The sequence below is a fragment of the Protopterus annectens genome, chromosome 13.part0, assembly GCF_019279795.1.
Source record: "Protopterus annectens isolate FY-2018-M chromosome 13.part0, PAN1.0, whole genome shotgun sequence".
NCBI lineage: Eukaryota > Metazoa > Chordata > Ceratodontiformes > Protopteridae > Protopterus > Protopterus annectens.
In genome coordinates this window covers 322,545,001-322,561,393 of record NC_056747.1, presented here as the reverse complement: position 1 = coordinate 322,561,393, position 16,393 = coordinate 322,545,001, and the positions used below count along the sequence as shown (strand labels likewise).

The 16,393-nt window shown below is 38.8% G+C and overlaps 1 protein-coding gene across 1 annotated transcript in view; it reads left to right on the top strand.

Moving 5' to 3' along the window:
- Nucleotides 1-6,752: 6,752 nt before the first annotated feature.
- Nucleotides 6,753-16,393, top strand: part of TMEM221 (transmembrane protein 221) — a 128,130-nt gene continuing 118,489 nt past the window's right edge. Inside the window, exon 1 of the mRNA XM_044053910.1 lies at nt 6,753-8,300. Coding sequence (XP_043909845.1) covers nt 7,987-8,300 — 314 coding nt within the window. The 5' untranslated portion in view covers nt 6,753-7,986. The remainder of the gene's footprint in view (nt 8,301-16,393) is intronic.

Below are 16,393 nucleotides of genomic sequence, written 5' to 3'. Positions count from 1 at the left end.
GCTCTAGGGTCAACAGAGACCAGGCTGAAGACCTGGAAGTTGACTGGAGAGAAAGTACAGCAGTTCAGGAATTACTTGGGGCTCTAGCATCCCAAGAGGAGGAGGAAATAGGTAGAGTTGAACAAGAATGGCAGTGCCTAAGAACAGCATGTGTTAGGACTACAGAAAAGATATGTGTCCAAGCCAGGTATGGAAATAAGGTACATAAGGAAAGCTGGTAGTGTTATACAGAAATCCAGAAAGTCATCAAAAGAAAAAAAGGAGTGCAGGAAGAAGCGGGAGATAGAAAAGACTGACCAAGCTAAGAAGGACTACTGGTTGGCTAACAAGGAAGCTAAGAAAGAAGTTGCAATAGCAAAGAATAGGACATCGGAGGCACTCTACCAACTTCTGGAAAGTGACTCGGTAAGTGGCACAAAGAAACTGTATTAGGTTGCAAGGCAAAGGCAGAAAGATAAAGAAGATAGTTAGACACCCTTCATAAGGGATGCCAGCAACAACCTGCTCACCAGTCCACAGGACAGCAAAGGCAGATGGAAGGAGTATTTCCAGTAGCTTCTGAATGAAGAAGACCCCACAGAAGCTGTTCTGCCCCAGAAAGAGCCTATGATGAGAGAAGAGGAGGAGACCACCCTAGAAGAAGTAAGAAGAGCACTAAGGAAAATGAAGCCATGGAAAGCAGCAGGTTCAAATGAGGTCACAGCAGATATGATAAAGATGTTGGATAAGATAGGGGAGAAATGGCTCCTGAGAGTAATAGCAGTGTGGAGAGAAAGACATATTCCAGATAACTGGAAAATAAGCATACTCATGCCAGTGTACAAAAACAAAGGGGACATCCACAACTGTGGGCAGTACAGAGGCATCAAATTCCCATCACATTGCATTGATAAATAAACCTTCATCAATTGTTGCAGTCACACTCTGTAAAATATTTACTGGTTTAAGCTTAGAGGAGCTACAAAAGACAAAACTGTACTGGGTTATTTTGAAGAGGAAATTATTTTCCTGTACTGTTTTAATAAGTTCCTAGTTGTTTCTTTCCACTACCTTATACAATATGTTTCAGAGACTGACTGATGTGTGGAAGGATATCCTTTGTGATTAGGAATTTGTGGAAGGATTTCGCTTGTGATTATGCACTACAGTAGCTTGTTTCCATATATCAGGGATGCAGCCAGCTTTAATGCTCTTTTAAGACTGTACATAAGGGTAAACTGGATCTATTTTACTTGATCAATTTTCTTAAATGTCGAAACCATTTGCTCAACATTTTTAGAAGTCAAAAAACAGAATATAATGCAGAGATTCTGCCCCCACCCCAACCCTTGCTATTGCACCAGCTCCAAGATCACACAACACTGGGGGAAAAGGGCACATTCCCTAATTCCCACTGTATTGTGATCTCAATACAGTTCATTTGACAAATTAATATGTTGATCACATGGTCTCAACCATGTGAATTTTGACATTTTAAATTGTCAATCAAGTGAAATATACCTAGGTATACGGAGCTTTTTCTGACAGCACAAATGAGGCTTCCTGGTACCTCATCTGATCTAATGCTACTGACCTGACAGAGGGCAGAGATGATCTTTAGGTAAAATATCAGGTGGGATCATGATTGACAGTGAAAGTGGATGGACGACTTCCTTGAGGTCTGAAATTTACTTAAAGTCTGTATGCTAGCAGGTTAACTCTATATATATATATATATATATATATATATATATATATATATATATATATATAGGCCCAGTAATGGTGATACAGTTTTGTTCTAGCATACAACATTCCTCTGCCCTATTCTTAATATTGTAGATGCGGTTGTATAAGGCTTTAATTCAGTTGCCCTAGGGCAAGTCATTTGATATTTTAGTGAGTTTTTCTTCATCTTCCTTTTTTTTTTTAACAGAACTAACTTTAGCCTTGTTGCATTGGGTTAGACAGAAGCCTGAAGGCTTTGTATATGCTTTTGTTTTGGTCTAATAATTTGCTAATTTTCTAACATGACCATTTAGGTTCATTGTAGAATTTCCCACTATATTTACTATTATCTCACATAGTACTCTGCAATATTTGGTTTCTTTCCTAATCCATAACTTTTTAATAGTCAATAACATAATGCAGTAAAATCATACACAATCAAGAAAACAATGAGTTATACAATATATATCTGTATTTCTTTATTGCTTTTTTCCCAATTTATTTCAACAGAATATTAATAAAATAACAGATTTTCTCTTATTAAAACTTAATAAGAGTTAAAGGTTTGATATTAAAAGTTAAGTTTTTTACTATTAGAAGTGTGTATTTTTAAAGGAATCTTCAATTCCATTTATGACCGCCTCCTCACATCTGTATACTTGTGAGCCTGGTGTTTACCCACTAACTTTATGAAGCTGTAGGATATGGAAAGGTCAATATTAGGACACTGTACATTTTATTTTTTTTTTATTTATTTTACATTTGATAACTGGGAAAGTCTGACTGGACACAGGTCCTTTTTCAGTGGAAGCCTGGGGAGAAAAGCTCCACAATAAAACACACATAGTTAACAAAAGACTTAAGTACAGTGTTTATAACAGACATAGTAGTAGATGATAGTAAATGTACAAGGTTTCACATACAGGCATGGGTAACAATGACTTTATATTGTCATGTAATCAAACAAGCACGACTAGAGATTTGCAGGTATGAGAGAGTTTATCAACAGTAAATTACTTACCTATTAGTATTTCATAGTCATTAGAGTTTGAACACCTTAGTATAAAGAGTGGTGGTGTTGAGATTTAGTCAACATAGAAGCAGTAGTTATAGTTATTAGGAATAGGTAGATTAATCGGGTGCAGTACATGGACATAGCCATTTACTGGCCAGGTGAGATTTTAGCAATAATTCGAACTGTGCTGAGGATGTGGTGGATGCTATGTTGGGAGGTAGTGCATTCCAAAGTTAAGCTATATTGTTGGAGAAGAGGGATTCACCAGCCTGATTGTTGGCAGTGATTTTTATCAGGGTTTTGTTACTAATTTGTAGAGTTCTAGTACTGGAGTATGACTGTAGTAGGTTATGTAGGGCAGGTGTGTTTCTTTTATGATAGCATTTTTTTGGCCATGGCTAGCTGATTATATAGTAGGAGGGGAGGAAACTCTAGCCAGTTGAGCTGCTTGCTGTACAGTGATGTGACCTACAGTTTGAGTTGGTGGCAAACCTAGTAATTTTGTTATAGCATGTCTCTAGTTTTGCTAGATCAGATTTTCTTACATTGGTAAGTATGGGTGCTGCGTACAGTAGAGTTGAGATTAAATGGGTTTGAGCTATAGTGGCTTTTGTGGTCTTTTTGCGAAGTAGAGTTTGTTCCTGTATAGTGCACCTAGCTTTTTGTGTACTTTTTATTGTTTGAGATATGTGGATGTCAAATCTCAAGTTATCTATTTCAACCCCCAGTAGCTTAGTGTGATCAGTGGGTGTGGTGATGGTGGTGTTTTTTGATATAATATTAAAGATGGGAGGGATGCAGAAGTTTTAGTGGGGTGGAACAGCATAAGTTTGGTTTTCTTGGCGTTCAGGGTAAGGTGGGAGTTTGTTAGCCAGGTTTCTACTGTTAGAAAGGACTCTTGTGTAAATGATTGTAGTTCTTGAATGGTAGGGGCAACTGTGGAGTCATCTGCATATTGAATGACAGACGCTTGTGGAGCTGAGCTATGGAGGTTATTTGTAAATACTGAGAAAAGTAGGGGACCTAATATGGAGCCTTGAGGAACACCTAGGGTCACAGGAAAAAGGGGTGATAGACTTCATTGCTAATGGCAAAGGCTTGCTGCCTTCCAGTAAGGTAGTTTTGGAAAAAGGCAATAGTAGGTTGAGAAAATTTAGCTCTGAAAGTGTGGTTAGGAGTTTGTTGTGTGAAACCATGTCAAATGCTTTAGATAGGTCTAAGAATATGGAGGATACATATTTGTGACAGCTTCTATGATGGTTTACTGTGTTGGTGAAAAATAAGGCGGCAGTAGTGGTACTGTGGTGTGGACGGAAACCGTGCTGTGTGTGGGATAGTAGATTGTTTGATTGTAGGTATTCTATAATGTGTGTGTGCGTGTGTGTACAATTCTTTCAAGTATTTTAGACAGATGGGATAAGACAGCAATTGGGCGGTAGTCAGCTAGCTCTGTAGAGCTGCCTCCGTTGTGAAGTGGAACTATGTGGGAAGTCTTACAAATGGTTGGGACTTGGTGTTCTAATATGGATTTGTTAATAAGTATTGACACTGGGTAAGCCACTGCTTCTGCTGCTAGTTTCAGAAAGTCAGCTGGTAGAGTGTCTACAGCTTGGGTAGCAGGCTTTAATTTCTTAAGCTATTTTTTTACTGTTACATTTGAAACAGGTTGAAGGGAGAAGGAATTATTGCCTGCTTGTAGACTAGGAGTAGCTGGAGTTGGGGAGGGTGACTGTTAAGGGTGACTGTTAAAGAGGGCTAATATAGCTTTGGCAAAGTATTTATTGAATTGGGTAGCAATATTCTCTCCATTATTAGCAGTGGTAGGTTGGCTGGTGCTAGTTTTTCCTGGCTGGAGTAGGTTGTTTATTGCTGACCAGAATTTTTGTGGGTTATTTTGGTATTTGGTTTGAATATCAGTGTAGTAGTTTATTTTTGTCTTAATTTGTTTCTTTGCTTTGTTTCTAAGTTCATGGTAATTTTGTTTTGAAACACTGCATTTAGTTTTATATCATTTATCCCAGGCTTTGTCTCTTGTTATTAGCAATGATCTAGTTTCTTTTTTGAGTCATGGGGCATTGCTCGAATTTACTCTTATGGTCCTGGTAGGAGCTTGTGAGTTTAAGATAGTAGGGAAGGTATTGTTAAAGTGATGGATAGCATCTTTCAGGGGAAGATGTTCAAGTGGCAGCCAGTTGCAGTGCTTTATGGAGTTCGTGAAATTAATGGGGTTAAATTGCTTTTTGTTCCTTATTTGTTGGTAAATTGTTTCTTTGAGTTAGTCCTTTGCCTGATTAAGTAGGTCGGAAGATGGTCACTGAAGCAGTCTAGATGACAGCCTGGGTGAAGGGAGTTGTTTGCTTTGTTAAGATCCAGTCGAGTATGGAATGTTTATTGGATGATTTATTAATCCCGGTGGGGGTGGGGGTCTGTATGAGCTGGGTGAAGCGGTACAGATTAATGTGTTTAGAGAGATTGTGGGAATTGCATGATGTCCAGTCAATGTTAAAATCACCCATGATAACTGTTTCATGGGGCAGAGATTTTTCAGACCAGCTTAAATATTTTTTCTAATGTATGGGTATTGTCACCGGGTGGGATGTAAATTCCAATGAAATGTATATGTTTGTTTAAATGTTCTTTAGTTTTGTGATTTTACATGTAAAGCATCTTCTATGCACTACTGATGAGCTGTGGAGGAGAAAAACTGGTAAGTGAATGATGCGCAGCAGTCTGACACCTTGACTATACTGCACTGGTTATTTTTAAAGTGAAATGCCAGGAGCCTTTTGTTTGTTTCTCACTTTCCTTTTAATTCTAACTGCAAGCAGACTGTGTTGAAATGGGGCCCAAGTGGTCCAGTCCACCTACCTGCTCAGAAACACAACAAAATAAAAAAAAGAAGTGAATATGTTTATGGTTATGGGACTGGTGAACCAGGAGCGGCCTTAGGTCAACGGGTTCCCTAGGCAAAAGGGCTCCATGAAACCCCCACCACCACCCGGTGCACCCATCCTGGTCTACCTACACCAAATAAATACTGGAAAAGAACCCCTGCTACAGCAGCACCCTAGGCAGCCGCCTAGTTGGCCTATGCCTAAGGCCGGCTATGTGGTGAACACTGTGGATTATTGTGGCAATGAGAAAATGGATGGATATTGTCCATCCCATTTTCAGTAACTTGTCCCTTTTGACACCTCCCTAAAGCAGACATACTACCCCCGCCCACATCCACATGTTTCTTCCCAAAGGTAGGAAAGCTAAAGTACCTGAACAGGGAGAGAACTTGCTGCTGGAGTATGGGAAGTCTAAGGGGTACATCACTACAATTCAGCAGCAGACTGAGTTGGCCTGGTGGATCTGGGATAGAAGCTAACGAAGGCCTGAACCCAAAAATGGTATAGGTGATAAATGGGCTCTGGACTATGAAAAACTTAAGCAGGAATATGAAATGCTGTGAATAAAAAAAACACTCTAATGGTACAATGAAACTGCATTCAAAAATGTAAATGGTATCTGTTTTTAACAAAATAAAAATAAAACAATACAACAAGGACCTTGTTGTAAATAAGTATGGCAACAATTACAAAAGAAAGTGAAGTGGTTCTAAATTAGATTATGCTCAAAGCATGCTATGTGGCACAAGGTAGAGAGAAATAAAATACAGAAACTTGCCCTTTACCATCCTTATTATGCATGCAAACTGTCACTATACATATGAACGTGCTGAAAAGGAGACTGTGTGAAGTCTGAACTTGAAGTTTGTCACAACTGAGTGCTCCCTAATTGGATGACAGTTTAGAACTCCTTAACCAGTCCAGTAGATGTCTGCTAAACATAACCTTTTCAACTAGTTATTTACATTAACAAAACATCTCTAGTTCTAAAGCCATGTAGATTTCTCATAGATTCTATTAACAGGCAGCTATTCTTTTTATCTGCATAGAACTAAATCTGGTGGAAGCCCAAGATGTTTTTACTTCTCCTTTGTGCCCCCTTTTAAAGTGAAACACTTCACCACAGACAGCAGTCTGGTGGTCTTAAGATTGGTCTCTGGACAATACAAGACCTTTTTTTGTGTAACTGGCCTCTGGTTCCCACAGTGGAGAGTAGCTGTTGCCATGGTGATATGGGAGGAAACTAATGCTTAAGGAATTAGAAAGAAGTCCAGAAGAAAGACTTAAACAGGAGAGAGTGAAACACAGCAAGTGAAGCCTTGAGGCCATCCATTGCCAGCAACTAATATAATTATCGACTGGTTCCTGTGTTTCTGGGTCACACATTACTTAAAAAAAAAAAAAAAAAAAGGAACCTCAGAACAAAGGAAGTATAGAAGTACCGAAACTCCAAAAACTCCCAGGACCCTATGCGTGAAGTCACAGAAGAGGTAAAGGAATTATTTCTCACCCTTTCGCTTCTAAAGTCTGTCTTTTTTTTTTTTTTTTTTTTTTGCCATCTCCACCACCTTACTTGGCAAATGTGCAAAACAGCACATTTTTAATTAATATGAGTAACTATGTCGTATGAAGAGATCTGTATGTAAACTATTCTTTCCTAACTGCAAACTGCATATATGTGTCGGATCAACGATTTGAAAGATTTCAAATATAATAACAAAAGGACATTATCATGTTTTTATTATTTCTACACCATTTAAGAAACAAGTCAAATGGATGAAATATATACATATATATATATATGTATGTTATGAGCATTTCTTCTCCAAGTAACCATAGTCATCTGATATCTATGGTCTAAATTCTCATTCTTGAGCTACTTTGGATGAAAAGTTTGTATTCAAATCTGGAAAAAAAAAGAACAAAGCTAGGAAACTTGAATCTGTAGCACTGAATACAGTTTTAACTAACCCTTGCTGGAAAAGTTACATGGGTGCAATTGCATTTAATCATTTTTTCCTGCAGAGTGAATGCTTAGTGGCAAGCTGTCTCCAAATACCAACAGCCGTATCTCACATTTTAACCGCATCAGTGTCAGCTGCAGCAGCACGGCTCCTCACTCACTAGCAAATTATGCAGAGTTGGAATTTTATTGCCACCTTTTTGGCCTCCTTGTTTAGCCATGCAAAACTAATGGAACACTTTTAAATGGTCAGCAATTAACTGATTATTCAAGTCACCAAGCTACAGCAACAGTTTCCAATGTGAGTGGATGAAGTGACTGCATTCAAGAGTGGAAAAGTTACAAAATAAATTTTGTTTCTTGTTTTAAGAAAAAAAGTTGTTGGGTACACCAAGAGCAGAGAAGACATGCCGACGGGCTACACACTGCGCACACTGACAGTCCTGCTGCTATTAGGGGTGCTTTCAGCTGTCATGTCAGTACTGTCAGTCTTGCTTATAGTCCAAATCCAGTCCAACCAGTGTGCAACAGTGACCTCGGACACAGCTGCTAAGGCCTTGCCTTCAGGGTTCTCGGTGCAGGTTAGCCAAGTACTGCTGCCCGTTTCTACTGTGCTCACAGCTCTTTCCCTGACGCTGAACCTGAGTTGCGTGATCCTATGCCTCCTACACAGCTACTTTTCTGCAGAGATCTGCAAAGAGGAATCCCAGCACCCTGACAGGTAAAGCATGGAAAAACTAAAAATTTATATAAACTTGTCTTTGGAGCTGTATAATTTATATTTGGCATGCAGACCTACAAGTTTGTGGTTTGTTTTGAATACAGGGCTGTACAATTGCACAGCAAACACCCAGACAGCATCAGTGTCATGCTTAATGGTTGAACACTGATATGTTACTAGGAATTCCTGCAAAAACTGTATGGCTTGCCAGTGTTACACATTATGCGCTTCTTCTTGTGTGATGCCAAAAGTCTTGTGCAGGGAATGTGTAGAAACCACATGGGTGATAGAGAATTGTTTAAATAATTGCTAAGACATTAGCAATGTTAAACACTTGTGAAATGTATAAGGACAGTAATTGGCAGGGTTACTTATAGGATAGCCGGTATAAGACAGCATTTTGCACAAAAACTTAAGAAAAAGTTCATATGTGATGATAGACCCTGTCAAGTGTTTGCAAAATGTTTTGTTTATGAAATTTAGCACAGTAATATATGTCCTTCATTAAGAGTGTATTTAAAAAAAATAGTTATTTGCAGTAGCCATTTAAACAGTTTCATAGAACATCACCATCTTGCCATCCCTAAGAGGAAAGATTGTCACCACTGAAATGCGGTCATGCAAGAGCCATGTGGACATCCAGAAATGTAGAAAGAAGTGAAGCACGTTGCTTCTATTCAGCATCCAGTGGACATTAAAGCTACTATTCAGAGAGACATCCTAGGTATGACTCAATGTGTCTGCCTTTGTTCCCTGACATTCAGAAAAGTTGCAGTGACAGGTGAGGGGAATACAAGTCCAGTATATAACCTGCTGAATGTGTTTTTGTGTTTTATAATTGCCATACAATATACAGGTAGGCTGTTGTCTCCAAACCTTTTCAAACACACAGGCGCACACAGTCACGTACACACACACACACACACACACACACACACACACACACTGTTCACTTGGAACACTAACCTTGCTGCAGAGAATCTACTGCACAGCCTGTATCTTTTAGTCTGCTCCTCTGTAGCTAGAAGACAGGCCTGTTGTGTTGATGTACTGCGAGATGGCATATGGGGCCTCCTATCATCTTGACAAATTATAGCTCATGTGGACACGAATGTGGACTGCCTTATATCATCCAAGAAGTGGACTAGGATACTTTCTTTTCTTCTACCTTGCAACAGTGTACATAGAAACCCATAAAACTTTTGTATGTGCATTCACAGATGTCATTCTCATTTTGAGGATTTATAAATGCAGCTGTGATATGTATGCAGTTGCAGGGTATGTGTATCATTAATTCTCAGGGAAAAAAAGCTTTTTATCCACTATTGGACCTTTCTTCAAAAAGATTTAGACACACTACTGGGATCTGTGCAGTCTATTGGGTACTATGCCTTAAGGGTTAGGAAGCACATGCAAATGGAGAAGGTCATAGTAGTAAAAAGACTTTAAGAGACTATGTACACCATATGAGAACTCAGAAAATACCTTGCACAACATAAACAATGTATAGAAAAGTCTAGCATTAACTGAATTATGGACCATTTCCTAATTTTTTATTTTATTTTACTTTTTATTTTGTTTTGTTTACCCAAAAAGTCCAGCTGGATACAAGGCCCCTTTTCAGTGGAGGCCTAAGGAGAAAAACTCACTACGTATCAAGTTAAAAACAATACATCCTACTGTCACATTGGCGCATTCTATGCAAATGCTAAAGCATTACATGTACACAGTAATATATAAGACATTATACATTTGTACATAATATATAGTTAGAGTAATACAAAAAGGTTCCCAAACACTTTTTCCCATTAGCCCTTACTACTTAATGCATAAACATATTAGGGTATAAGGGACAACGTTTACAAAGTGTTGGATGACTGTAAACTAAAAAGAGAGATGTACTTATTTCGCTAATTGCTCCAAAACAGTAAAGATGGACTGCCTTCTTCCACTGCAGGTTAAATGGCGTGTGTGTGTGTGTGTCTGTGATTTGTATCTGAGTGCAAGGTGAGTGGGAGCTGGGAAAAATGAATGCCATAGCAACTGTAACTGTAACTACTTGTAGTACCCAGAAGAAAGTTATCACATGAAAATCTGAAAAGGAACTAAACTTAAATTAACTGGAAGGCATGATATAGTTTGCTGTAAATGGAGGAAATTTCAGCATTTAAAAGTGTGTCTAGCAGACATACTCACAGAGAATCAGATCTATTTTATCCTCTGCAATCTCATTTGTGTGAACATGTCACATAGCCTCTGCTTTTACATTCTAACTTCAAGGTCAGCATTCCTAAGAGGGCAGTGTGATACTCACCAGCTTCTGTCTAACACAATGTCCTTCTTCCCCTTATCCACCAACGTCTGTGTTACAGAAGTAGCAACTGATGAATATGGCTTCTCAGTGTGCAAGTTTGTTTTGACAGCTTTAGATGTGTAGAGTCAGCAAATGTATATTTGATAAATAGGAATACCAGAAAGTAACATACTAATCTTCTGCTACAAATTCAGAAAGTTGATGCTTTGTGTATGGGCAAGCTGTTATACACACACACACACACACACACACACACACACACACACACACACACACACACACACACACACACACACACACACACTACCCTCAGCTACCTAATATTAGCATCCATAGCTTCCATTATTTGGGGAAAAGAAAAAAGTTAATTTTGATACCAAAAACATTAAGTACTGGCATTTTTTGTTTTCTTTTGGGGTTGCATGTCCTGACAGTGCAGTTGCACAATCCCCATAGCAGTCTCTTGAGGTCACTATACCACACGACACCCACTTGCAGCTCAGAACTTTGGAGATGAGCTCTGTGGGTAAGTCAGGTTCTGCAGATGAGCACTGTGGGTAAGCCAGGTACTGGATATGAGCACTGTGGGTAACCCAGGTTCCAGCTCATCTGGCTTTCACCTCAGCGGTAAAAGGTTCTCCTTCCTTGCTCTCCGCTAGTTCTAACCTTAACAGCATTTCTAAACTGGAAATAGGCATAGCATCTCTTGACAGACATGTTTTACTGGAAGACCAGTTTGTTTACTGTTCTTTCCAGCAAGTACAGAACACTGACCTCGGCTTTGTCTATGATACAGACCTCTAGACCCTTATCTTTACAGCATAACAAACTCCTCAGTGTTGTCATATTGTATTTTTTCTGTGACACCACACAAGGCAGAAGCACTGATTGTTTTCACCTGTTTTGTACCAAAGGGTGTATCTTTCGGTTTCAATTGCTTGAACTCTCTCTTTCAGTTTGGTTCTGGCACTGAATTTTCTTTCACATCAGATGTAAGTACAGAGTCTGTTGGTTTAAACTAATGACTATACTCAGCTGGTACAATTCTAGTTGGACACTGGTTTGTTTCTAAAGCTTCAGATTTTGCAAATGTTTGTTCTGTTATCTCACAAAATATGCTTGACGGTCTTCAGGACCATTCTATTCAGTGCTTTCTATGCCTTTGCGACGGAGTGTCCCTCATGTCCTCTGTATTAGTCATCTCTCTCAGCTTCACAAAGTCAGTGCATGTTCCTTCTGTTTGAAGGAACAATTTTCTTTCACATGTTCTTACATCAATTACAGCAGTATGACATTCTTGCACTGGATCAATGTAAGAAGAAAGGGTTAAAAGACATTATTTTAATTAACTGCTAACTTCCTCTAAGGATTTGCTTTGGAATTTATATTCATCCTCCAGATTTTTACACTTAGTAATCAGCTCAAGAATAGAATCACACTGTTCATTCATGTTTGGGACTCAACTTTTTCTTTACTTCATACAGTGTATTAATAAAGCTTTCTCTTTCTTGCCATTTGTGTTTTAGCACATGGATGTGATGATTTAAATCATTGTTACTGCATTGCTGTATGCCTTTGCATATAGTCTTTTTGAGGACCCCACTGATCAGCTCAAAATCTGTACTATCTTTTAAAATTTCAGGTTTCTGCTGTTGTATAAACTGGACTTGTGGTGTTGTGCTTTTAGTAATTCATTTTCACCTTGCACTTTATAATACTTTGCTTTTAGATTTTAAACCTTCAGGTTTGTTTTGTTTTACATGCTTGTTCATTTCATTATCATCATTATTATTAGCACAAGTCTGTTTACAATTCTTGACTTTGTTTTCAGTCTTTTTGGAGTTGTGTCTTGAGTAATTCATTTTCAAATCACAGCGGATCACCTGTCTGCTCATGATTGGCAGTGGAGTTTTACAGTGTCAAGTTGCCAGCCCAGCGCACAACTTTCCACAGAAGACACACACACACACACCTAGGGCCAATTTAGAGTGTCCAATCCACCTGCAGCATGTCTTTGGGATGTGGGAGGAAACCCACGTGACCACAGGGAGGACATGCAGACTCCGCAAAGAAGGCACCCCAGCCGAGGATCAAACTGGAGAACCTCTTGCTGTGAGGCGACAATGCTAACCACTGCACCACCATGGCCACCCAAATCAAAGAAAAAGATAAAAGTCACAAATCACTAAAAAAGCACTTAACTAATGTACCAATCCAAACCTCCCATTTCCACCCCTCCTATCAGATGGCACAAAAAATACCATTTATGTCACAAACTGATATTTTTCACATTGAACAAAATAATTTAAATTTATCATCTATCTTTTTAATGGTAAAACAATGTCTGGGACAATCTCCATGTTCCAATACTCTATCTCTTACAGTCCAGCATCCGTGTCTCTGGATTCTACTTGGGCGTGCCAAACAGTAAAACCTTGTTTAACCATCAGTTATAATTTTTTCAACAATGCTTCTTTGAGATGGTTGTTACCCAACCCTCATTTCAGTACACACACTTCTTTAGAATACACAGTTCTGAACTTTATTCTTGTTAGACTTACAGTAACTCGAAATCTTCTCCATACAGTCACACCGTAGTCACTCACAGTTTGCCATACAGGTAACATTTTCTCAGCAAGTGCACCTTCAGTTTTCTTTCTCTCTCTCTCTCTGTGCATATGGGGGGGGGGTGTAACACACAGAACAGCAGTTTTATAAGTGAGGAAACTTATTAGGGATTAACACTTGCAGGCAGTGTTGCCTGAATAAATATTGCAGTTTACTATATTTTAGGCCAATGCTTGGCACAAAACCACCAGTGTTGTATGTAATGTATACGCATATACACTGGACACAGTACTTCAGTTTAATGCATGATTTAAACCAGCATGCTTCTGCTTTAGCTAAATTATTGAAAAATAAAAAAAATGTCATCTTTCTCAGCTTCAATTAGGCTAAGATTATTTTCTATTTTCTTTGTGAACATCAGTTTATCCGCAGTAATTTCCATGTTTTCCACAACCAATGCTCTGGTAATGTTCCAAATATATCCATAAGTGGCTTCCCATTGCCGCAAAGTTTCTTCCAGCCAATTTTCTTGCTGATAGTCCCCAAGAGTCCCTAATCTGGCCACACAACTTCTCTATGAAAGGAAAAATGATGTGTGAGTCTTGTCTGTAGCCCTGCCTTTAATAAAAAGGCAGATGTAGTCTCCTTCACTTACGGCATGGGTGTATGATCGTGCACCCAGCATGCCCTAGTACTGCAGCTCCCTGCATCACTGAAACTGTTGGGAAACAATGTACCACAATATATATATGCCAGAAAAAACACACACACGTGTGTGGCTTCTGTTAAGCTTTGTCTATAATTTAATGCCCATCCCTCATCTGCACTTCTGGCTCTGCTGCGTAGTACTATAGTGCTGCAGTGTCTGCTGTAATGAATCTGGATTTATTTCTCTATTCTCTCTCAGTTAACTCATTACTCTGTCTCAGTCACTCCATCTCACTCTCTCTTGCTCCCCCTGTCATTTGTCTGCCCATTACCTCTCCTCCCTTTTCTTCTTTCTTTACTGTCATTTCCTCATCTTTTCTTCCTCCTTTTCTTATCTCATTCCTTTGTTTTCTTCTGTCTCTCATCTTGAATGTTCTCTTGATTCCTCGTCTTTAAATGACATTGGGTTCAAAACTAGATGTAGCCAGCAATTTTGTAATCATTACTTTAATATGAGTGCTTCTAACGTCAAAAAGAAACGGTTCGTTTTCTTTCCTATTTATACTTGCTACAGGTATGGAACACATGAGGTAATATTCATGACTCTTATGCATGCCATGTTTGTGGACTATTTTACTTTTTTATTTTCATCTATATTTGGAACTTTTCCTCCAGACCTGACCTAAAAATGTGTTCTGTCAAGCAGAAAATGTAGAGTTTTTAAACAAATAAGTGAATAAAATACACACACACATACACTCACAATCACATGTGTAGCACATATGTATATTTTATTCAATTATTCATTCCATTGTTTACGGTTTACAGGACTGGTCTTACCGGGCCCATTTTCACACTGGAACTTGAGAAAAAGCTTCCATAGCATAAAAAAATAAATACTTGAGAACAAAAGAATACAGGGATTTTATTATGTAAGGCGACACCAATACAAGTACAGCAATAAGAAGAAAACAGTTTGTGTAATATCAGGCCGCCTCAGGGTACATTACATGCATTCATCCTGCTTTGTTGGATATATTTCAGTGTATAATAGTAAAGAAAAGTATAAAGTTTAGTGACGCAAGGAAAAACATTCTATTTGACTAGCAATATAGTTTATTAAGACAATCTGTCCAACCTAGTGCATACATCGGTGTGTAAGACACTTGTTCAGGGGACCAACAAGATTTTACTGTAGTCATTTGCCCAACGTGATAATGTTGTTAATAGTTATCACTGCTTCAGCAATTTGGACATACTGCTGACTTAAGATAAATACATCTGATCATTTGTGATTTCTCTCTTTTTTTTTTTTTTTTGGCAATTGCTGACAACCTTAGCTGATAAAGGAAGATTGCTCCAGTTGCTTACAAGAAAGTGATTAGGGTAATGGTCTACTAATTTAGGGTTTAATTGGGGGGGGTACATTCAATTGTTACTAATGGGAAGACAAACTATCTGGTAGACGTCTCCCAGGCTACCATCCTGGCTGGGTCATGGCATATGCTGTTATGGATTAGTTTGTGTAGGGATGATCAGCTGATGTCACTGCATGATGTGGTTAAGGACAATCCAGCCTGGTTTACTTAGTGCATTGCAGTGGCTAGCATGACAGACCACCGCCTGCAGATTTTGAGATATGCAGTATCTATTTCATTACCTTTCTATCCATGTATGTATGTGTAATATATATGTATGCAATTGTATCAGTGCTGATTCACAGTTCATAGTTCTCTAGTTTGGTTCCTAGCTGGTATACTTTTGGAAGGAATCTGAATGGCCTCTATGTATTTAGATTACTTTTTGTCAGGGGATCTGGTGTCCTCTCATCCCAGAATGATGCCAGTAAATGAACTGTAGTGTTCAAAGTACTCCTGGTTGCAAGTGTGTTTGTGCCCTGCAATAGTCTGGCTTGCAATCCAGGATACAAATGTATGCACCATTAACTTGGAGAACAACGCATTGGCTTGCCAACCATTCACCTAAAAGACTGCATTGCACAAAGAGGAGCATATGTATTAGCTTGAGATAATTTTTCAGTGGAGAAAACCAAAAAATCAATTGTACTGAACATTACACACACAGCATTCGAGTATTTCCTACTGATATCCAGGGCTCTCAGTTTTGAATACTGACAGATGCAAGTTAGACACATCTCTTTCTAGTTTGGCTTGCAGTATTTCAAATGCCCATGTAAGTGAAGTACATGAATGGCTAGATACATGCAAGCATGGAAAACAACAGCACTTTGGTGCAAATGAAAAGAGTCACCAGTGACTTGGTGCAAGAAGATATGACATGAAGAGGCCTTGGACTGTACCAGTTTGCTGCAAACAGCCATGACTTGTACTAGCAGATTAATGCAATCAGCCATAGAAGGCACCAGTGACTTGGTGCAAGAAGATATGACATGAAGAGGCCTTGGACTGTACCAGTTGTTTGCTGCAAACAGCCATGACTTGTACTAGCAGATTAATGCAATCAGCCATAGAAGGCACCAGTGACTTGGTGCAAGAAGATATGACACGAAGAGGCCTTGGACTGTACCAGTTGTTTGCTGCAA